The 23,172-nt window shown below is 43.7% G+C and overlaps 1 protein-coding gene and 1 long non-coding RNA gene across 3 annotated transcripts in view; both read left to right on the forward strand.

Annotated features, from left to right (window-relative positions):
* Positions 1-312: 312 nt before the first annotated feature.
* On the forward strand, positions 313-974 carry LOC114798763 (uncharacterized). Its single transcript, XR_003751114.1, has 2 exons — positions 313-452; positions 627-974. It is a non-coding gene; the product is annotated as an uncharacterized LOC114798763 (long non-coding RNA).
* Positions 975-21,215: 20,241 nt separating this feature from the next.
* The window catches only part of spred1 (sprouty related EVH1 domain containing 1), a 29,817-nt gene continuing 27,860 nt past the window's right edge, over positions 21,216-23,172 (forward strand). The window contains exons 1-2 of one of the 2 annotated variants that reach the window (XM_028987379.1): positions 21,216-21,531; positions 21,644-21,700. In XM_028987379.1, the coding sequence (XP_028843212.1) occupies positions 21,669-21,700 (32 nt within the window). In that variant the 5' untranslated portion in view covers positions 21,216-21,531; positions 21,644-21,668. Of the gene's footprint in view, positions 21,701-23,172 lie in introns of both variants that reach the window. The other variant, XM_028987371.1, reaches the window with a different exon arrangement.

The raw sequence follows: 23,172 nt of genomic DNA on the forward strand, positions 1-23,172 counted from the left end.
TGACATTTTTGCAATGTTCCACCATTTTCCCTGCGCTTCCCTTAAACGGGTGTACAAGTTGTTTCATCTGGCAAATGGAATGATGGGATGTTTCCCAGTGACGCCCGCTCGCCGACTTCCACAGCACTAGCTTGTGAATGAGGGGTTTTATCAGTTGATATTATTCTGCACTTATGAGGTGCATTAAGCTAATTGGGGATTGGCAAGATATGGGCGACGTGCCGAAAAAACACAAAGCCGTAATTCTTCAGGCTTAGCCTAGTTGTTTAGAGGGAGGCATGAGGCTTTTCCTTTGTAGTTTTGTGCCTTGAGTACACAGTGAGCCTTTTTCCACCTCTCTAAATCAACTCCGGCAAAGAAAGGCGACTCCTTGAACGCTTCAAAAGCGGAGCGGAGGAAAGAAAAGGCCTCGCTTGTGACGGGCTGGAGGTGGGCATGCAGTGTTTGCTCAGGTAACTTCATACCAACTTTGCTCTCCACTTGAGTTCGAGCCTCATTCAGGTCAAGTAGGAAGAATGGTGTTTGCTAAATGAGTGTCGCATGTTCTTTGTTTGGCTCTTGGGCAAACTGACAATGTTTTTTTTTTCTTTTCTTTTCTTTTTTGTCCCTCCATCCCTTGGGGTCAGAGTGCTGTCACCGTGTCAGCAAGCTGTCACGCTGCCCACTACATGGTCCAGCAGGTGCCACTGGGAGCAAGCATTCTTCAGCCAGATAAACAGGTCAATACGGCAGCACTGTCTGGTTTATTTGTTACTCTGATTGAGCCTACATGTGTGACCTCGCTCTTGTGATTTCTTATATCACTTTTAATGAACAAATTCATGTGTCAGGAGGTGCTACTCATTGCTCAACTGTTGCCAGGCAACTGTAAACAGTCAATTTATATCACGTTTCTATGTATATTTATCTAAATTTAATACCCGATTACCTCTGTAATAAACACACAGCTAAATAATAAAGGATGCCCATATGGATTAGAGGCTCAGTTTGTTTTTTGTTTTTTATTAGTTACATTACACTTCAAATTTTACCTTGGACACACACAAACACACGCACACACATGCACACACAGAGCAAGTCTAATACTATGTCACCTCTGAGAGGTGACCCTGTCCTCACCCTGCATGTTGACTGTGAGCTCACGGGCCAGGTCTGACCTGTCCTCTGAATGTCTTATGACAGTGAGCTGGGTGACAAAGCGCCACTGTTTGCCTCTCCTCTGCCCCTGGCTTTCACACAAAGGCATTTTGCATTTGCCTCAGTGGAGACGCTGTTTGCCAAAATAGTTTCCCCACCGCCTCTGTCCTCTCCTGGTGAAGTTACCTGACCGATTTCCTTTTTGTGTCATCACTCCATTCTTCTCTCTCGTTCCTCTCAGTCACACTGATGCCAGTTGGATCCCTGAATCAATTATGAGGTTTGGCCAAAGGGGGTGACATGATCTGCTGTATTGAAAAGCTCATCACAGTAGCACTGAGGGTGGTTTATGGAGGTAAGGTACATTGAGCATTATGATTAACATGAAGACTTAAAATTCTCATACACCTAAACTCAGATTCTTTTTCATATTTACATTTGCATGTAGTGTTTATTACAGTAGTCAATTAATTAAGTATTAATTAAGTAGTCAATTAATTGGCTGCTTTAATGATAATGTAAACGCTGAGAACTGTTAAGGCTGGCCTCCAGGGGGCACACATGAGCCCCCTAAGCCTGTGTTTGGCACTATAAATGCATTTATAGTGCCGGTTATGAAAGTGGACGGCTGTAAGACCTCTTCCACGTGGTCACACAGCTTCATCTTGCAATCTGAAGAAGAGTTGGGGGGTGGAGTGGAAAAAAACAAGATCCGCCCTCTCTTTCCCCGCCCACCCCCACGCACAGCCAGAGCAGTGGGAGCGCATGGCTAATTTATGAGCGTGGACGATGCCAACTCGCCCTCCAAGGAGGGCAGATTTTAACACCTCCAAATGCTGTAATGCATCCCAGCTGACCTTAATTATAAAAAAGCACCCCCCCCCCCCCCCTCCACCCGCCAAGAGCTGGGGTATGAGCCAGGCTACCTGCCGGGAGCTCCTCTGGAACACAGCTCAATGTTAATAGTTGCATCCTGAGAAGAAATCAATAAGCCTATAAAGGGTGATATCACAGTGTCTGGAAGCCCTCCGCCCTCTCCTCTTCCCCCAGGAGGAAGGTGTTTACCGGGAGTGAAGCGGGCTTTGCCTGCTTGCTGCTCCCACTTTTGTTGTTCTGAGCTTATGAGCGGGTCAGCGGGATGAGTTCCTGATCCGGGAAGATCACACACACTCGCAAAACACTTCCTCAACACTTTCCTTGGGAATGCCCATTCAGAGAGTGAATCAACACAAGGTTCTATACAGCAGCTTGCCATCAGTAAAAAAATTTCATTGTCCTTGTTCACACTGTGGAAATAGACCTCTGTGGCCAGAGAGGACATGTTCACTTTTCCTTCGGCAAAAGAAACAGAGTACCTGAGAGCCCTCGTCAACTGTCTCCCTTGCAAATTGACCCATAACATTGAGTTACGGCCATGCACGAGCCTCAAACATGGCGGGTGGGGTTGGTCCAGGGCGTGTTGAGGCATCGTTTCCCTGATAAACTGCCCGGACAATAGATAACTTTTTATGAACCTCCCTATGCAGAGCACAAATATTATGACTTCTAGTACATGAATTAACTCCTGCTGCCCGGGGGTCTTCCTTGCAGTTGAGGTTAAGAGCTTCTTTAATTAAAGATCAATACTGTTTTGCCGTATATTTGGCGTGCTCCGAGGGAGACGGAAGTACTCATCTCCATGTAAGTGTGCCAGAGTGATAGGTGAGTGGAAGGTCGATGGCAGTGTTAAGGAAGTGTGAAGGGAGTCTGTAAAAATACAGCAACATTTGGACATAAAACAATCGATGTGCTGCATTTAATATATTCTTAAATATAATCTATATATAAATAGAACAGCTGTGAAACTAATTTTTTTAACATAAAAAATTTATGACACATTTTACAATGAATACACTGTGATTAATCACAATTAATCATGATTAATCACCACTCTCAAGACTAAAGCTTGCTATAATAATGTTTTTTTATAAAAATATGTTTTTGGTTTTGTTTTCGATTACACCCCCCACCCGAAAAAAGTCTGTGAACCACCTCACGTGATACTGTATGTTTTTCAATATATTTATCTGGTTGCCTCTAATTTCCACTCTCTGGCCACATCCAGGCACATCTAGGATTTGCTAACAAATTGCTCCTGTGTTTCAGCACAGCAAATCCATTTTTCAGTGATGTAAATGTGGACGCAAAACACCATCAGTATCTGTCCATTTCCATCTTTTGTAAGGATTCTCTAGAATGAATTTTTTTTGTTAACGTATTAGATATGTATAAGTTAATTGCAATGATTGAAACAGCCCCATTAAATATCAACTTTGGCTCTGGTGACAACAAACGTCAAGAGTGGACAGGCATTTTCAGCAATAACTTCACCTCCTAAAGCCTTGGGCCTCGAGCCTTGTTGTACCTGATTGCTCCCGTCATGCCCCATTCTCAGCCTTTACCTGTCTAGAGAGGGCAGGGCGAGGCCCTGCAGCCCTGATCAAAGGCCCAGGCCGTTCTCCAGCAGCACACCTTGGGCCCTTGTTTGTAGTGCAGGAGGTAAAGGGGTCCAGAACACACTTTTCAGACTGCAGGCTGTTAAATTCCCCTCAGATCTCCCTAATCCGCACGGATTGTGTTTGACAGGACAGCCATCCTCCCGCTGTTTCCGAGCCCACTCTCATTCCAGAGCGAAGCCAACAAAAGAGTACCTATCCCGCATTCCCTCCAGAAACTAAGCTTTTGGGTACGGATGCTTTGTTTGGTTCATCACCCCTTCATCCTGGTTAATGAAGTCTGCTAATTTTCCACAGCAAACATTGACATCAAGAGCCTAATCCCCATTTTTTTTTTTACATTTTTAAGACACTTACTTCCTATAGTTGAAGATGTGAATGAACACAGAAACCCTGACCCTGGAACAGGTCCCTCTTATGTTATTACACTGAAGGCTACAACTGCGTTTGTGTGGATTTGGAGCATGACTTTATCGTGTAGTTATCCCTGAGGGAATACATTGTGTGTACACACACACACACACACATATAGACACACAGGCTCGCGTGCGCACACTGGGGGGGGTTGGGGGGCGCGTGTGATCTGATGAATCAGAGCCCGGCCCTTATCGACGCTAGCCCGGCTCAGGCTTAGCATCCCTGTGTCTCGGCGGGCCGCTGACCGGCCTCTCCTCTCCCCTCCTGCCACAGAAGAGTGAGCCAGGTTAAACAGTTAAACGCCAGCAAATCCTGCACTGCCCTGTGGGAAATTTGCCTCTAATCCCAAACTTATAGGCAGACAATCAAAGCCAAAAAGCCTGAGCAACAAATCTGACCCCCCCGCCGCCACCACCACCCCCCACCCCCACACGCACATAACAATCCGCAGCCTCCAGGGAGAACAGAGGGACGCGTGGTGGACAAGCTGGAGATGGATAAATACCTAAATGATGAGACAGGCCGGGGACGTGGGAGCGGTGTCTGGCTATGGCCGCTCACCTCCAATTTGGCATCAGCGCGCAGAAAGGCAATTGGGCGGCAGCCCCCACACAGCAGCCAGTCCTTATTATTATAAGTTGAAGTGCAGCTTCAGGGATGATTAATGACAGTGTCAGAGTGAAAACAAAGCGCGGTGCAAGTTATCTAGCCTCCACCTGCTCTGGCAGGGCGATTGGACGGGAATGGAAAAGGGCGCGGAGCTGCACAGACCCTGATAATGGGACAGGCAAGAGTAAAGAGCTGAGGGGTGGGGTGGGGTTGGGGTGCGGGGGGGGGAGATGACCAGGGAGAGTAGAAATAAAATACGGAAGCGTTTTGTTATGCACAAACAAGGCACAGAATTATACGCGCGATGCGGTGTCTCGAGCTTGGAGTTTAATGACATGAATTAAAGAATATATGTGTCTGTGTGTCTGTGTGTGTGTGTGTTTTGATAGATGCCAATGACCCTAAATATAGATATAAGATATATTTTGTATGTGTGTGTGTATATATATATATATATTTATTTATTTATATATGTCTTTGGGGTGATTTTTTTTATTGATTGACATGTCAATATCCACATATTTATTTGCTGAAAAAATACGAGGCAATTTGGAGTCGAAGGTTTGAAAGTTGGGCAGAGCTCGGCGACTGATTGATTTGACACACATAGTGGACTTTCATGGCGTCTGTGTTTGTTTCGTGTAGGCTGACTGTCCCCTGCTGTATTGGTGTTGACATTTATTGGATGGTGTGAGGAGGGGACTGGGGCTCGGCTCTAATGAGCTGGAGATTTGCTACAGCAGCCAGACAGTGCCATCCAGTGGCTGGTTCTGGAACGTTCTCCCATCAAGGAATCTTCCCCTGATTCAAAACAGATTCTTTCATTTGAACTCATTCATTTGCAGTTGGCTCATTTTGACTACTATGTATAATACTTTAGTGCTAATTTCGTAACATGATCATTCCATAAATTAAGCTGTCTTAAGGGTCAGAATGATCATAACTAGTTTATTAATTCTGCTTTATGAATTGAATTTTGTAAAGTCAGGTGTAGTTGACTGATAAGCTCATCAGATTAAACTGCAGCCAGGGACAGTGTCTGATAAAAACAACGACCTGCTATTGTTAAGAGAGGGTCCATGCAGTTCCACAATCTGTCTTTATATGTGTGTGTGTGTGTGTGTGTGTGTGTGTGTGTGTGCATGCCTGTGTGTGAGGGAGGAAGCCCATGTCTGGACAGCGCCTGTCACACATGGCTCCCAAATCAGGTCAATTGGTGACAGAGAGCCTTGGCTCTGCCGTGACGAGAGAGCATGGTTGACCTAGATAATGACACGTACAGTGTTTTATTTATGCACACACCACACATACACGCTGCCTAGGTCACAACACCTCTCCCCCCTGCCTCCCTTTCTCTCTCTCTCTCTCTCCGTCTCCCTCCCTCGCTCCCTCCCTCTCTCTTTGTGTGTGAATGTGAGGGGAGGAACAGCCATGTTAGGTGGAGCTGATCTCTGCCTATTGTTTCAGTGATAGCCAGCAGTAATAACCTGCTTATTGTCCCTCGGGGGTAATAACTGTACCAAACACAGGAGCCTCATCAGAGTGCGCCGTGGGAATGCCTGCATGCCCGGCCCGGTGGCTTTCCAACCGGGAAAGATTATGGGATTACGTCTCACCATTTCACAAGGTTCAACCTGAGACTGATTGGTTCCCTTTCATCCGCCCACCGTGTTCCTGCTGCGGTATCGTCACACTGACACAGCCAGGCTTCTTTGGATTTTACTACAGGGGGGGCAGTGAGTGTTAAATAAAGGTGTTCAGCCTGTGCACAGGAACATTTATCTGCATGAATCCCCCCCCAAGAAGATTATAAGTGGCAGAGCGTTTGGAGACAAGGGTAGCGCTCTCTCCCAGACACACGCACATCTCCACGCGCCACGCCTGGATCCCCGCGGATCCTCTTCGCCATTACAAACAGGAAATTAAACTCCACCGCCTGCGGTTTTCCTAATAATGCAGGCGAGGGTCTCGGGTTGCTTGAGTGCTGTCAGTAGCAGGTATCCTTCTACTCTCCATCCCTGCGAGCGATGAATTCCAAAAAGAAGAAGGGGGGGACCAGCAAGGACAATTGACCGGGAAAAGCGGTGGAAAAATCCCACGGCTCGGCATGTAACGGGAGGCCTAGCCCAAGGGCAGAAGAGGAGGGGCCGCAAAGGTGGCTGGGGGCCATTTGTACGCACGACCCCTGATAGGTGGGTCAGGGGTCAGCCGTACTGTAGCTGTAGCCCTCAGCGACGCGTCCCGCTGAGACAGCCTCAAGTGTGACCCGGCAGATACACGCATGTAGGAATTTGTCCGCTGTACATTTCGGGCGTCTGAACGCACTCTTGACACGATCAGGAAGCGTTTCTGTAACAAGGTGTTTGTCCCCCGTCCCCCTAACACATGGGCTGGTGCAAACATCACGTCTAACTTCAGCTTTATTTATCAAATTCAGTTATTTACAGATTCAGAATATATGACTCCACAAAGAGAATGTGTCTGTAGCTGATTAAAGGTAATCCATAATGAACATATCTTTTTTATTAAACACCACGCTAAATAATTCATGGGGAATTTTGAAGGTTTTTTTTTTTTTTCTTGCTTTTTGCTTTTTGAATGAAGCGCCGTTTTTTTCCCTCAAGTTCATGTTTTTCAGTAGCGCCTGAGCTTATAGAGGGAATCTTAAGTGCCACCCGGCTTTTCTGCGCAGCGTGGGGAAGCTGCGAAGCCTTAATGAGACGCTATGGCAGGTCTCATGGAAGCGCTGCTGCAGTATGCACCATTTGGTGTTCCCAGAAACGTGGTCTGTCTGTGCGGGATTGAGCGGGGCCTTTGAAGTGCTTTCGTCGTGGCTGCTCCCTTTGTGTGTAACATCTCCAAAAATCAAAAAACAGAATGAAAACACCCAAAAGAATACCTGAAAGGGAACAGTATCAAGTGCAATATGTATATGTTGCTTTACAGCGCTCCCCCTTGTTTCATCCCCTGCGCATTATGCATGTCTTCCTGTGAAAACCAGCCGTGCGTCTGGAGAGCCCTTTTAATGAAAACTGGAAGGTACAGAAAAACTCAGCTCAAGTCTCTTATGCACTCAAACGAACAACCTAGGGACAAAACATGAATTTGGTGCCGAGCATCTCCTTGTAGTCCCCCGCTCAGACAAACGCACATTTTAGCACTGTTGATCTCAGACGACGGGTCCGGTGGGATGCGTAGATATGTATTTATCAGAGGGAGGGTGCGTGTGTGTGTGTGTGTGTGTGTGTGGGGTGGGGGGGGGAGGGGGTCTCCTTTTTTCATGTCACATGCCCCTGTTTCCCTTTCCCCGCCCTTCTGTCTTTCTCTTTCTCTCTCTCTCTGTGCTCCTCAAGGTGATCCAGAGAGTTCAGAAAGCACGAAGCGGAGGGGCGGGGGCATTGACGGAGGAGCCACAGACGAGGCACAACTCGGGCCCTGCCTGGCGCTTTAATCAAGGCTCATGGGGTCAGCGGCCTCGCCTTACTGCTGACTGCATAATTCTTCTCAAATCGCAAAAGTCAAAAACAGAACAGGCAGAGAAGACAGGCCATTTTAAAAATATTATTAACTGCCCTAATTATACAGTTGTTAAAAAATAATCTAAATAAACCTACATTTTCTTCTTGTAACTTTCTCCCACATGCATAGATTTTTGCTTCAATGTTTCTTTAACTTATTATTAATGTGTTGCAGTTGTTTTTGACATATGTCCTTGAGTGCCTTTAAAGATACATATAAATAAATGCATTTTAAAATAAATTTCCACATCCATGTTGTAACAGATGCATTTCTTAGCAGCAGGCGAATTTCAACCCATTCAATACAACTAACAAATGGCGCCATCTACTGGATTTGTAGTGTTACCAGTGAGTGAGTTCGACAAAAAGGCTACAAAAAAGGCCTTGTGTCATTTGCTGTAATTAAGTAGTGTTTGTGAGTAGTTTGTCATTTTTACTTTTGTCATTTGTAATTTTTTCCCCCTCTTTTTCTTAAGTACATTTTTACCCAAGAGTTTTACTTCACTACATTGGAAACTCACCTGAAATGCAGCAGAAAAAGAAATCCGCCAGAACTGAAAGGAAATTTGGCAAAAACTCATCTAAACTTTTTTTTTTTTTACTTTGTCATTACGGGGTTTTGTGTGTGTAGAATTCTGAGGGAAAAAAATAATTGAATCCAATGTAACAGAACAAAATGTGGAAAAACGCTTATGCGCTGTGAATTCTTTATGGATGCACTGTATATGCTATTTGCCTTTGTATTCCATACATTACATTTCTCAAACTGAACAAGAGCTTTACAGTCTAATACTGTAGTATTCTGTGGGGCATTTCTTATATCAGCAGTCAGTGAGCTCATTTGTCAGTAAAGACAACTGAGATATTTATGTTTGCTGTAGAAAGAACAAAACCACAGATTGTTAATAAAGGAATTGTTGAACATTTTCACAGTTTTGGATACTTTGATTTTGGATTTATGTTCTTTTTTTTTATTGTAATGTTTAAGATGGACAATACAATTCAGAATTTGGTACGTTTGTGGCCAAATGTGCTTAGAAAGGTTTTATGGGGTGGTCTGAGCATAGTTTGTACATTATATTGCCTAAAGGTTGAATAAAAGCAACTAGTGCTGTATTGTATTTAATATTATTATATTAATATTATTATATTTATTTACATTTACGGCATTTATCAGACGCCCTTATCCAGAGCGACTTACAATCAGTAGTTACAGGGACAGTCCCCCTGGAGCAACTTAGGGTTAAGTGTCTTGCTCAGGGACACAATGGTAGTAAGTGGGATTTGAACCTGGGTCTTCAGGTTCATAGGCGAGTGTGTTACCCACTAGGCTACTACCACCCTATATATTATTATATTAATATTGTATTTAATATTTTAAATTAAGTAATTCTTTACTTTTGCTCAAGTAGATATTTAAACTTGAGTAGAATTTAAGCAACATTTTTCAGTACTTTTTCCTCCTCTGGTTAGGAGGAAACATCATTCAGGTTTTACAGATTCAAGGGATAATGTATGAATGAAGTTTAGGGAAAAAACTTCACAGTGTCAAATTAACTTCACCTCAGTAAGATAAGGAGGAACATAAAGCACACCGGCTGACATATGGAGATGGCGGCTGTGTGCGCGCACTCAAGGTGGGACACCGGGAGGTGACAGAATAGAAGAGAAGTGAGGGGAGATGAGGACATAAGACGGGATGAAAAGACCTGGGCGTAGAGCGGGGAAAGGAATATGGTCGAGATAGAGCAAGCAGTGGTGTGGAGTAGCGCAGTGACAGCCACATCGCTCGCTCGCCCTCAACAAAGGAGACTTTGAATGAGGACCGGCGTGGAGGAACAGCAGGGCATCAGATGATGGATGACTCAGACTTCAAAGTCAAATCAAAGAAGCCAGCAAGCACTTAACACTTCCAGCTGCACAGCTAATATAAATAGTTCCTCTCTTCATACTAGTACCATCTGAATGGATTTTGTTCTCCAGATGACTCAGTTGCATCATCCTTATTGGTGGCCTAAACTACAGCAGACCTACTACAGGTTTTGGGTCAGTCATTCATATTGTATGTTAGTAGCCTGGAGAATCTATTGTTATCACATTCCACCTTCTGGAATTATATTTTTTAAATTTACAGAATATAAATTTACAGATTAAGAACATAAAATTAAGTCTCTACAAATGAGTGAACCATTTACGGAGACAATCAGCTGACATGCCGATTTAAGATAAAATGTGTGCTCCATACCATTTACATATTTACATTTAACGTTTTATATTTAAGGCATTTGGCCCAATTATGTACACTGTTACAATGGCATAACAAGACAACAGGAGACAATGTTGTGGCTTTGCTTTATGAAAACATGAAATGGAATGTTCCACACGTCTTTACATGATCATGAGTTGCTGTCCAAGTGATGGAAGTCTCATGGATTTGGAGAACACTGACAGCCTCCACCTTGATAGTATTCAGAGGCATTTATAACCATTCTAACAAAAATAACAACTTTGTTTTACTTGCTCACTTTGATGCAGTATGAAAGTGTGAAAAAACTTTTTTCTTCTCCCTCCAGTGATGACTGGTTGACTGAGTTGTCATGAGCGTTACGCTAGTTTCAGACTCATCTGAGATGTGTATATAGTATGATATACTCCCTCTCTATAATATCAGACGAATCCGCCCTTATCTGTCAACCCAGGCCACCCAACTACTGGTTCAGTCCTTAGTAATCTCACGACTGGACTACTGTAACTCCCTTCTAGCTGGTCTACCACTGTGTACCATCTGACCTCTACAACTCATACAAACTCATTCCCAGTAGCTGCACGCATCAGGTTCAAAATACTGATGCTGGCCTACAAAGCCAAACATGGAGTAGCACCATCCTACCTCACAGCCCTTATTACACCTCGCACTGCACCTCAGTACTGCTCGCATGGTCCCTCCATCTCTGAAGACTCTTCTCTGTCTTGGCCCCTCGGTGGTGGAATGAACTTCCCCTCGAGGTCAGAACAGCTCAGTCACTGAGCACCTTCAAACGACAGCTCAAGACCTTCCTCTTGAAAGAATATTTAGATTAAATTGTAATTTTCTTGTTGTCGAACTTGTGTACAGAATCTACAACAGAGTGAATAAAATAGATGTATTCATAGTTGGGGTCCTAGTGAACCGAAAAGTCGCTCTGGATAAGGGCGTCTGCCAAATGCCGTAAATGTAAATGTAATGTAAATATACTATGCTATAAACTATAATTCAGCAGAGAGTGACTCAGCTATTAACAGTGTTTGACCATTTATGACTCTTGAACAGATCTGGAAAGTCTGTATAAACTGGGAATATGAAACACAGCTATACAAAAGGATTACTATAGGAATATATTCAACACTGGAAGACTAATAATATAGAAGCTCCAAACCATAAAAGCAGAATCAGCCAGAATGAAGATGACTGTAAATCAAGCTACTTTGTGGTAAGAATTGCTTCACAGAACTGGCTTCAAAATGAGGAAAAGATATTTCAGAGTCATTATTTAACCCAATGTACAATGAATGAGTCAGACAGTTGGATATTTGAACCACTGCTATTTAAAAATATGTTAAAATTTAGAAGTTAGAACTTTTAGTTAATTGCTGGAATCGAACTGTAAAAAACGTTAGTAAGACATATTTTAAATTCATATAACTTTTATATATTTTCAAACAATTCAAAATTATTTAAGACTCACACAGTTGTATGGGGACTAGTTTAGCTGCATGAGACTGCAAGAATATGCAGGGTTTTATTCATTTTTCAATCAAAGGTCCATCAGCAGAAAGAGATCATAAAATGGTCAAATGGAACTGCTTGGTATTGAAAATGTCATGGGGAAATGTATTTTAAGAAGTGAAATACGAAAGACTGATTGTGTAATTTGAAAGCAAGCCGTGCATCATTTTGTGCTAAACCTGCTGACGTGAGCTAGAAAGAGACCTTCTCAGGAGACCTACTTCCAACTGTAGTGTTTTCTTTTTTTAAATTCTGCTGTGTCATACCTTAAAGCTGTTTAGCATAAATTATTCATTATTGCGTGTCCGTACCCCCATAGGATTTCATTGGGGAAAAGTAGGTTTTAATAATTCTGGAATCTAGTGAACATAATGCAAGATGATATCTGCCTACTAGTCAGTTGCTAGTTAGCAAGGACTAGAAGATATAAATGTAGAAATCCACACACTGAGCAGTTATACATGTTATGTCTCATATAATTTATATAGATATATTCATATACATTACTGGGTACTTTTCTCTCCTCTCACTTGAAGATCATGTTGAGGTTCAGAAGGTGGAATCCACTGGTGTCATTTCTGAAATCTTACTACTTTCTATTCACACTTTGTTTTATACCTTCGCAAAGAAATTGAGATATATTTTAAAACGTGAGTGAGTGAATGAGACAAAAATAAAGTGCATTGTAATGAAGTGCATTTCTGTTTGTGCCGCCCTCTTCTGGTGGCTTTTTCGCAATGCACATTATTTACTACAGAGGGCGCTGTTGCCGTTTTTACTGTCATTGAGGTTTCTTATGTAACGCCTGGTCTAACATTCTATGAAGCAGAGAGCGAGATTAAATATGACAAGAGAAAATGTTCCTAAATGTGTATCTGTTGAGTTGCATTATATTTAAGAATTCCTCAACAAGATGCAAGCAAAGCGCTTGAGAAAATACATTTCATGCTCAGGCGTTAGTCACAACGAAGAATAAAGTGAAGAGCAGAGATCAACGGGGGGCATTTCAAGACAGACACTCTGAGGAAGCTTTAAAATAGCAATTTTACTTTTGAATTCTTTTATTTAATGATGGTAATATCATCATTTGAATGGAGGTGTGCACTTTAATGTCCCATGTACGCGTTGAACGTTAAAAATGTCATATAAATGTTTTACCAGTAGGTGGCGAAAGACACCAAAGAAAGTCCCCTCAACAATTTGTGAACAATATTCACAAATTTCCTGTCACGAAGCCCCTGTGCAGTTGGTAACACACCCAGCGAGCAAGCCTTGTCATTTCATATGTTAATTGTCTGTGCTCTTTTCATCTTTGAGGACCCCGTTACTGTTCAGCTCTTGCTGTGCGCGCATCAGCTGCTTTAAATGTGAATAGGAGGGTTTCGCTTTAGCTTTCTGCCCACGCTTAAAAGTCAGTGAAACAGGTCCCAGAGTCAAGTTCCCATCGGGCCGCTCGCAGCCAACCCCCCTTGTCCCCAGTCCAAATAAACAGACTGACTCTGATTATTTGTGCTGTTTGTGGAACCAAATCCTAAGATCCCTGCGCAGTGCAAAGGATACAAAAAGCACCACAGAAATCAATTGGCTCTGCGAGTCTCAAGACTGTCGTGCAGCAAATCGCAGATGAAAGACGGCCCTATGCAAGACACTTCCTCTTCTCCCTGATTTCCTATATTTGAAAAAAAAAATGGTTCAAAAGCCCTCTTTTCTGCAACCGTTTCTGACCATGACGAGGGGTTATTCATCAAGGCCATTAAATTTATGAAGTGGTACCCAATGTTCCTTTTTAAAAATATAGGTCTGCACTCTGCACAACAATACGTTCTCTAGTTTGAACTTACGAATGATTTTACAAATGACACAAAAAGATATAAATATAGATAAAAGCTTTCCAATTTTTTCTACTTGCTTGTTTCTTTTGATTGAACGAAGATATTTTCTGTGGAAGCTCAGCTTCCTCGGCCTGCTAATTATCCGCTTGAACTTGGTGCTCTTTTTTCGATGGCCTGGAAGGCACCCTGAGGGCTTTTTCTCGACACCAGAGGAAAAGGAAGTGCTGACTGGCTTGCCAATGATCACCTACCCATACCACCTACCCAAAAATGAGGAACTGGATCTCACCACATATTTTGTGTTTTTCACAAGAAATGTTGTTTATCTGACATGTTTGTGTCACAAGTGTGTTTTACGGGAAGCACAACAGCACTAGAATTTGTTGGAAAAAACCATGAAAGTCCCTCGCAAGTTATTGTGTCGTGGCTGTATGCTTGTGGGATGTCGGTGAAAGCACCACTTCTAGTGTAAACAACGGCGTAAAGGTCTGGGAAATCGAGCCGTGCTAAAGCCATGTTGACTTTCTGTTGCCATTGACCCAGCAAGTTGTTGAGACGTTTATGCCTCAGTATGGGTAATGTAGACCAAGAGCACCATGAACTTGAAATGAAAGTGAAGGGCTGCACGCTCCATCTACAAGCAAGAGGCTTCGGGCCCTCAGCAGCATGGAGCTACTTAATAACGATGCGTGAAGCAATGAAAATTACACAGGCTGCAGTCCAAGGGAAAATCTAATTGTTTTCAGGTTTTCGCCTGGTCAGTCCCCCCCGACACGCAGGTGGACGCAACTCCTGGGGCTGCTAGCTGAGCCTGGTGGCTTTGTGGAGGTGCACGCACGTGGGCTGGAGGGCTGTACACTGTGAAGTGAAGACGGCCTGGGCTGCATTCCAGCCCGCTCTTCCTGGGTGGCCTGCAAGACTGCAGCATTGTTCTGTCAGGCCAGGTGCATACCAGGGTTGGGTCCATTCATGAACCGAAATGAGAATGCCTGAGAAATTCCAGTCCACTTCATGGAGTTAGAACTGGAATTGAAATTGCATGCAGTTCAAAGGAAACAAACTAGAATTTACATGAAATGAATTCAACAAAAACTTGTCGTCTTCATTTTACCAAAACAAATAGTTCACCTTCTTCACTTTTAATTAATTCTGTAGGACAATAGTTAATCAAATCCAATCACATTATCTCCCTACACCAGTGTTGCCTGGTTTTGGGCTTTGCACAGTTGTTTTTGCCATTGAATAAATGGACCTTAAACATTACAACATTATTATTACAAACTCTTACGTGAAACAAAGCAAAGAGGAATACAGTTGTGACTTTTCCACATGTTATGCATGAAATACATGTAGTTTGGATGTCATTTCAAGGATGACATCCAAACACACACTCATTCTTTACTTTGGCTGGTGGGTACTTGACGCAGGTTGGCGATAGAGGTGTCTTCGAGAGGGTCATAATCGAGGATGAGAACAGGGTTGTCAGCTTACAGCAACTACGGACAGAGTCACGACAGTGGGTTCAAGATGGTGGACAGATGTTTATAAGGGATTCTGACCTTTGCCCTTTGCCCTTCCGGGTGGATGTCCCCTTGGTCGACCGTGCGCCTGTCGGTGGAATGGTGGCGCCAGAATGTGACATAAATTTATACTCCCATTAACTAGGGAGCAGTATAATACAAGAAAGCTGGATTGTAAATCGTTGACTCCCAGAATTCATTGCGATATTTTGGAAAAATAACAAAACCGGTATATTAATGATGTATTATTTGGCAGCTACTGATATAATTCCACTTACTCTTTCACACAGATTCACTATGTTAAAAATGTGCAAAAAAGTATTACTCAGGAAAGACTTTTGCCATTGCGAGACAGGGTGGGCTGCAGCTAACTGATTAGCTTGCTAATAGCAGTAAATATCTGCGACCCTATACCCTATACATCTGGTCATGGGTGCCAACCTTGTGTCTTTATTGAGAGAAATGCTTAGGGCACCAACCCCCTATTGTATGTCGCTGTATTCCGTAATCCGGCGTACGTGTCACTGCGTTATTGTATGATGTTTGTCTAAAACAATAAACGCAACTCTTTCCATGAAAGGTAATAGGTATTATTCATCATTTTTCATAATTTGTCACAATCTGAAGAGAAATGTGATGAATCACATGTTCTAGCCACTGACTCTACCACCTAAAATCAATCTTTGCTTGATTACCTAATGTATATAAAAAAAAAGAAACTATTTGAGATTGCAGGCATATACCCTGGAGAAAACGGTGCTATCTCTTTAACTCGTCTATGATTCACTTCTCTTCAAATGCACAGATTTTTCTCTTCTTTTTTTTTTTGAGAGGAGGTACAGCTATTTAAAGCACAGAGGTTGAATCCGGACTGTATGTACAGATAGGCTCCCTTTGAAGTCCTCTTGGTGCTGCAGTTGTGGTGACTCACACAGACAGCGTGGATTGGGTGGGGGCGGACCGGGAGGAAGGGGGGTCTGAAGACACCATCCGGGTCCTTCTGTTCCACTCCCTCAACACCCTGCACAGCGTCTGCTCCGCCAGAGGGGTCTGGATCAGGATAAGGTCTGGTCACTGCCCAGTGGCCACACACACAACGGCACTATGAGGGGATAAGTGACTCTTGAGAAGGCGGAGGAGGAGAATATAGACGGGGGGAGAAGGCCGGGGGGGTGGAGACCCGGAGGAGAACTCATTTCAATGCCCCTCTCATGCAGTTATATCTACAGGGTTTGCCGAATGTAAAAAAGCCACTGAGGCACCGGAACAAAAGCTCCATTGAGCACATTGAGCTGTTTCCCGTCCACCCCGCTCCGCCATCTTATCCACACACAGAGTCTGCTGGTACATGCTATTTCACAGGCACGAGGCTGCATGCATGAAAAGCCTGAATCAGAGCCATTCTTCTGCGCCTTGCCGGACTATACCTTCCCTTCACGCTTCTGCTGCTTCCCTGCCGCCACCCCCACCCTCGCTTACGTCTGCAAGCGGAGCAGGCCGACTTCCACCGCGCCCCCTCCCCTTCCCATATGGCCACTTTTCATCACTGGAGTGCTTTTTTTTCAATCAGTGGTGGTGGGGAGGCTGAAGCCAGTTGCAAGCACCCCTTTGAAAGGGTCTGCGTTGGTACGTCCCAGGGCGACAGAAGCTGAGAGAGCATACTGTAATCTCGCATCGCAGGGGTCACTTCCTGAGTCGAATGTCCGTCCCCTGAACTCTTGCAGATTGGCCGTTCCTCCTGGCAGCTCTACAGTCTGGAGATTTTGGAAGGCTCCGTCCTTCCTTTTTGGTGTAGGACACTGCTACATCTGAAAACAATCAAACCATCTGTACACAATGCAGTGCTTTATGGACAACCAATGGTGGGACAGGGGGGACTGAAGGAACGTTGCAATGTGAAGGTGGAGCAGGGACCCTGGTTCTTGAGGATGATGAAGGAGTGCAAAGCAATTCAGGAAATACTAGGCACTTTCCTAGTACAAATGAGTTATATAGATGTCTCAAGGGGAAGCAGTTTATACATTCTAGTGGGAAAAAACACAGTGAATGCACAAATATTGGGAAATCACCTCAAATTGTTTAAAGACGCATGATTTTTTTCACACGTCATTGTGTGAGGTTTTTTAGGGTAAGCGTCACCCCCTCTTGCTTTTCCGTAACAGTCCAGGCATTTTGTTATTTCCTTTTCTGCTCCACTCCCCTTCCATAAAAAAAACCAGGGGTCACTTTTTAAATTCCCAATTCAAATGAATGTGGAATTGACCTCGGGGACTGCACACATCTGTAAGCAATAGCATTGAGGTCACTGAGTGCTTTGGTGGTTTACATCTGTTTGTCTCTGTCCTCTCTCTCTTACCTCCTGCACAACCTACACATTAAAGATTGTGATACATAGATAGATAGAGATTACTTATCCCAAAGGAAGTTTAGGTGTCCAGTAGCTATATAGACAATTTACAAACATACAGGGACACAGACACCTGGCATCCACACAAAGATACATACTACAAAAATAAAAAGGAAGGTAAAAATTCCATTTATTACTGGGTTTCAGAATCTGGAACTGCAATATGCAAACATATATATTCGACTGGCTTTTTATTACTTAGAAAGTACTAGAATATTTACCTTAAATTGTGATATCTGTGGCTCCCATTATAAGACTGTCACCTGAGCCGTGGTATATTCTAACCACTATCATTCTGAACAGTGAGCCAGTCAATGATAGGTGGTCCCCCTAGGAGCACAGAACAATTTCATAAGCATTAAGTCTTGGGCATTATTGGGGATATTCCCATGACATGCTGAGCCATCCTGTGACATTAACAAAGAAGCAGGCGCAATCCATTGATTGGTACGAACAGCAGTTTATAAAGGCACCACCTTCATCACAGACTCGGCAGAAACAGAGCTGTGGTGCTGGCTGAAGGCCCGCAGTCTGCGAAGAGATGCATAACCACAGGTATGTTACAGTAGACAGCAAACAAAAATGAAATCTAGAACGTGGATCAGTGGAATGTTGAACTTATCTCAGAAAAGCACACAGAGGTCTCTATATTGCCATGGTCTGGTGTCCTGGACTGTGCCTAGATTTTGTGCCAACATCGGCCTTCCACTTTGACAACACGGAAACAAAATGACTAATACTGGAACTTCGTAGCAGCCTCCATCACAGTCTCCACACTCTACAGGGTATGTGTGTTGAATTTGAAACATTACTAGTAGTGTGATAGGACCTATAGTATATTATACCAGTTATGGCATACCATATTCTAAAGGGTATATCTGTTTGAGCAGAGAACACTCGTGGCAAAGCCCGCGTATCGGTCCTCTGCAGACTCAACAAGACCTTGAACTGTTCAATGACTTATATAATCACGCATGTCAGCGTGATTAAATGAAAAAGATCCGGCCAGTTTGGCCTCTGGCCGTGAAAAGCTTTAGGGTGTGGTTACTGTGGAACCGCTCTGGAAACTATCCAATAACTCTTGATTGGGTGCTTGAGGAGGTGATAATATTCTCTGGTTTTATGAATGGATCAGGCTTAAGCTCATCACTGTTGACGTAGATAAGATCATTTATGTTTTTTTCAGGTAAAGGTAAAGACAGAAAAATTGGCTTAACGTGTGAGCATTTCTGTGCAAGAAAACAGAAAATCTACACCTTTACATTCCTGGTTTTTGTGGAGCATTTGCAAAGGCTCTCCAGAAGGTAGCCTGAGAGACCACGCTGATTTAAACATCCTGTTACCCTTGCACTCACCACAACTTTCTGCATGATCAACACAGGAAATGCACAGAGACATCCATATTTGTGAGATGAGAAAGCATTTCTGACTTGCTGAACTCTGAATACTCCAAAGGATAGAAGCATGTTGTTTTGAAATTTCAAAGATGGTCATTGTGTTTCTGTGCAAATGGTACAAGGGACACTTTATCTGGGTCTGCAAGCTTTATCCGGAAAACAAATTCTTTTGTAGAAGGTTTGTATCATTGAATAGGGAAGATGAACTGATCAACCACAGCAGCCACAAATCATCTTTTGCTAGATGAAATAATGAACAACTTAGGAATGCTAAATTAATGCTCTTCTCTGTGCAAAGATTCTAGAGGTGTATTTCACACAAACAAAGATTCTAGAGGTGTATTTCACACAAACAAGGCCTTTCTGAACAACTCAAAAAGGTAAGAGTGTCTCTTGGCCCCCATAGGAATTGTGTCTTTAAACTGTCCAGTTTATCATAGGCTTTATTAAAATGCACTGTATTTTCTTTCAACAATGAGGGCAGTTTCTTCAAATATCTTCTTATGTATGAAATATTCCCATTTCTATAACGGGGTGAAGCACAAACTATATCTGAGCCAGACGAGCACAAAGAAACTTCTCTCACAACATACTGTCACTATGACAACTGAGCGGAATCATTCAGTCTGATCTCTTGTTGCACACAGCAAAGAAATCCAATAGCATTAAACCCTTACATAACCTCCCAATTCAATGCATTTGTGAGCAAATGGCATATGTTGGAAAACATCAAAGGGTTTACGCATTCAAAATGCTTTTTTTTTGTCCCTCTAATTTGTTCCACTACTATATTCTCAGAATTTAAGGTCTTAGATTGACAATTTAGACATCAAAGCACAACTTGTTTTGATTGGAACTCACAGGGACCTATAGTCATACAGTAACGTTTTGGGGGATTATGGCAGGGCATTGACACCTTGTTGACAATGTAATACATCACAATATGCAATTTATCACCACGTAAAAAAATCTGTCAAAGACTGTGTTGTGCATAATCAGTGGAGTTAATTGACTTTACTTATATGGTACATTTTGTGCCGATTGTTGTTCAGTGTGATTAGGTCATAAATTATGTGCATGATACTGAGGCCACGTGATATAATGCACGAATACATATATTTGGAAATAGGAAACAGTCCCAAAGTTCACTATTCTGCACTTATTTTGAAACTATGTAACAATAATCATCAAATTAGACGTGGTACTTGTTGTTATTGTGCTATAACAATACAATGCTTAAACTATGAAGCACGATCTATTGTATTTACAGTATTTAAACGTGACCATATGCTCTGATTAAGATGCACCCTTCCATAGGCTCTCCGTTCGATCAGTTAAGGAGAAAGGAGGGGCAATGTGATGTAATTACACGTGCTAATGTGGACTAGCGCTGATGAACGTGACTTCTCATTCCTGCACTTTCTCACAAACTTGACTGGTGCTGCTCGGGCCACATGGGGTGTCTCCTAGAGCCGAAGTTGCCCTGCGTTTTGTGGAAAACGCCGCTAGCGTCCGCGCAGCCTGGCAGAGTTTTCCATTATGGTGCGCGCTATCGCGCGGACTCGTCTTTCTTCTGTGTATCAGTCCACTCTGCCTTAGTTGAGGGGGGGCGAAACTTCTTTTGGGAAGTGCGGGGACTAGTTCTGAACCAACTTTTCCGGAAAACGCGTTTTTAAAAAGCGCACCGTGCAAGCGTTCGCGAGGGCACAAACCGATCGGCGCGCTTAGCGGTGACACGCAAAGCCGATCGCCCCGAGTCGTTTGGGATTCTTATTTATTTATTTTGCAACCGCGGAAGGATTTCTGGCTGGAGAGGGAGCGCTGAGGCCGACGCTTCCGCCCAGTTTTCCGATACGCGTTTCGCCCGGGCTGAAAATGGAGTTCGAGCGAGAGCAGATGCTGACAACTTCCCCAACAGAAGAGACGCTCGCCCGCCTCTAAAGCTTCACGTCTTTACCTGTCAAAAATAATAATATTAATAATAATAATAATAATAAAGCCACGCGTCCGGCCGGCCGCGGTCCACCGTTTACTGGGTGGGCGACACCGAGGGAGGGCAGAGGGGGGAAAAAAGGAGGAAAAAAAAAAAAAAACGCCGCTGCTTTTTTTTTTTTTTTTTCAACTGTTGTCCCGAAGAAGTTACCGAAGGGGAATCGCTCGATGGCTGCTGGCTAGCCGACTCTCCGAGCACGACTCGTCCCGCCAGAGAACCCGGGGTTTTTCTCCCCCCCCCCGGAGCTTCTGGGAATGCCTGAACGCGGGGGGATTTTGTTCGCGGACGGCACCGGAGATGTTCGCTTCGCCGCGGTCGGATCCGCGCTCCCCGGGAAGGACCAATGAATCAGCGGCTGCCATTCCCGTCATTTTCCTGAGAGCCCAGCGGCATGCAGCACACTAGAGGTTCCACCCGCGCCGAACACTCGGGCCGTCCTTGTGAGCGAGAATAATACATATTCACACACACTCGAGAGAAAAAAAAGAGAGAAAATGGTTCTTTTTGCGGTTAATTTCCCCGCCGTGACTGCGTCGTCGATGCCGTTTGCAGGATTCGGATCCCCGTGAGGAAAAAAATGAGCGAAGAGTCGACAAATCCAAACAGCGAGTGAGTACCACGCATGCCTTTTATTTTTCACTACTTTACACATGTATATAAATTGATTTCTGTCACAGTTTAAAAACGAAGGGAGAAGTTAATAGCTGTGGAAATGGCACGTTTATGCTCCGTTGACACATGCTTAATGTCGTCTAGAAATATATTTTATTGTTTATGAATAGTGTTAAGGCTTTTACAGGTTTTCCTGGCCGTGGTGTTTGCTTTTGCAGTGTTATATTTTACTGTTTGAGGTCAACGTCTGTCGCCATTCAGTAAACACTGTGGCCATTAGTTCAACTCTCTGTATTTGGCAGCTAATATTGTCAGAAAGGCAACGCGATTAAAAGTGTTAAATTAAGTGTGCTCTATTCAACGCCGGAATCAATTCAAGAACTTTTGTCGCCGTCGTGAAGCTGATTGCCAGGTTATGAAGGTTGTAAACCCGTTTTGATGTACAAATTTGGTTTTGTGTGTGTGTGTGTGTGTGTGTGCTCCCCCACCCCCTTAAAATCAGCTGCGTCAATAACAAGACGTTACATTTCTGTACCGCATCGCTGGAATAATCCGTGTTTTATGAAACGAAGGATCCGTGTTAATAATGGAGGCGTCGTGCTGGGTCACATGTAGAGACCAGCTCTTGTCTGTACACCGCTTGCTGCAATGTCAGACTCAAAGAAGCACCGGGCGCCATATTTTTTTTTCTCAATCACGCTCATTTGCATATCACTGTCTTCATTCATAAAAAAACGGCAAATTTGCTCGACTGCGCGCACGCCGTGCGTGTTCCCGGGCGTCGATGGGCTCGGGACGAGGTGGATTTCTCGTCTCTCGGTTCCTTATAAATATATAATAATAATATATATATATGTATATATATATATATATATTTTTTTTTTTTCGTCGTCCCCCTCCCCGACACTCGCGTACGGATCTTCGCGGCGTTTAATGGCCGGGCGGTTCGCGTGCTGCTTGTTGACAGTCGCGGAGCTGGGGCTGGCGGTCACGTGACCGCCCCCATTCATAAACTACCTGGCTGCCCATTCACAGCGAGCTGTACAGTACAGAGTGTCTCAGGCGCGCCCCGCGTCGCACAAAGCCCACGTCTACAGCTATATATAAATGTTTTCATTAACCGCGTTAACCATGGCCGATTTTACACGGGACCTGCGCATTCGCACGCAAACGAGACGCATTATGCCGCGTCGTATGACGCTACGACGCCCATTATTTTCCCACGTAGCCGCCTGCTCGCATAATTGTCCCTGGTCTGACGTGAGGAACTCTTTGTCCTTGAAGGAAAATTGGGTTTGTCTTTGCGTTATTACTATTCGCGTAAATGTGCTTATGTAAAAAAAAACCTCCCGAGTTCAGCAGGCTTTGCTATTTAATCGTACAAAGCAGGGAAAAGAGAAAGGAAGCGATAATGTGGATATTGACACACATTGGGTATTGCTGAAGGCAACGAAATGATTTGACGCTCT

Source organism: Denticeps clupeoides, chromosome 1 (genome assembly GCF_900700375.1).
Source record: "Denticeps clupeoides chromosome 1, fDenClu1.1, whole genome shotgun sequence".
Taxonomy (NCBI): domain Eukaryota; kingdom Metazoa; phylum Chordata; class Actinopteri; order Clupeiformes; family Denticipitidae; genus Denticeps; species Denticeps clupeoides.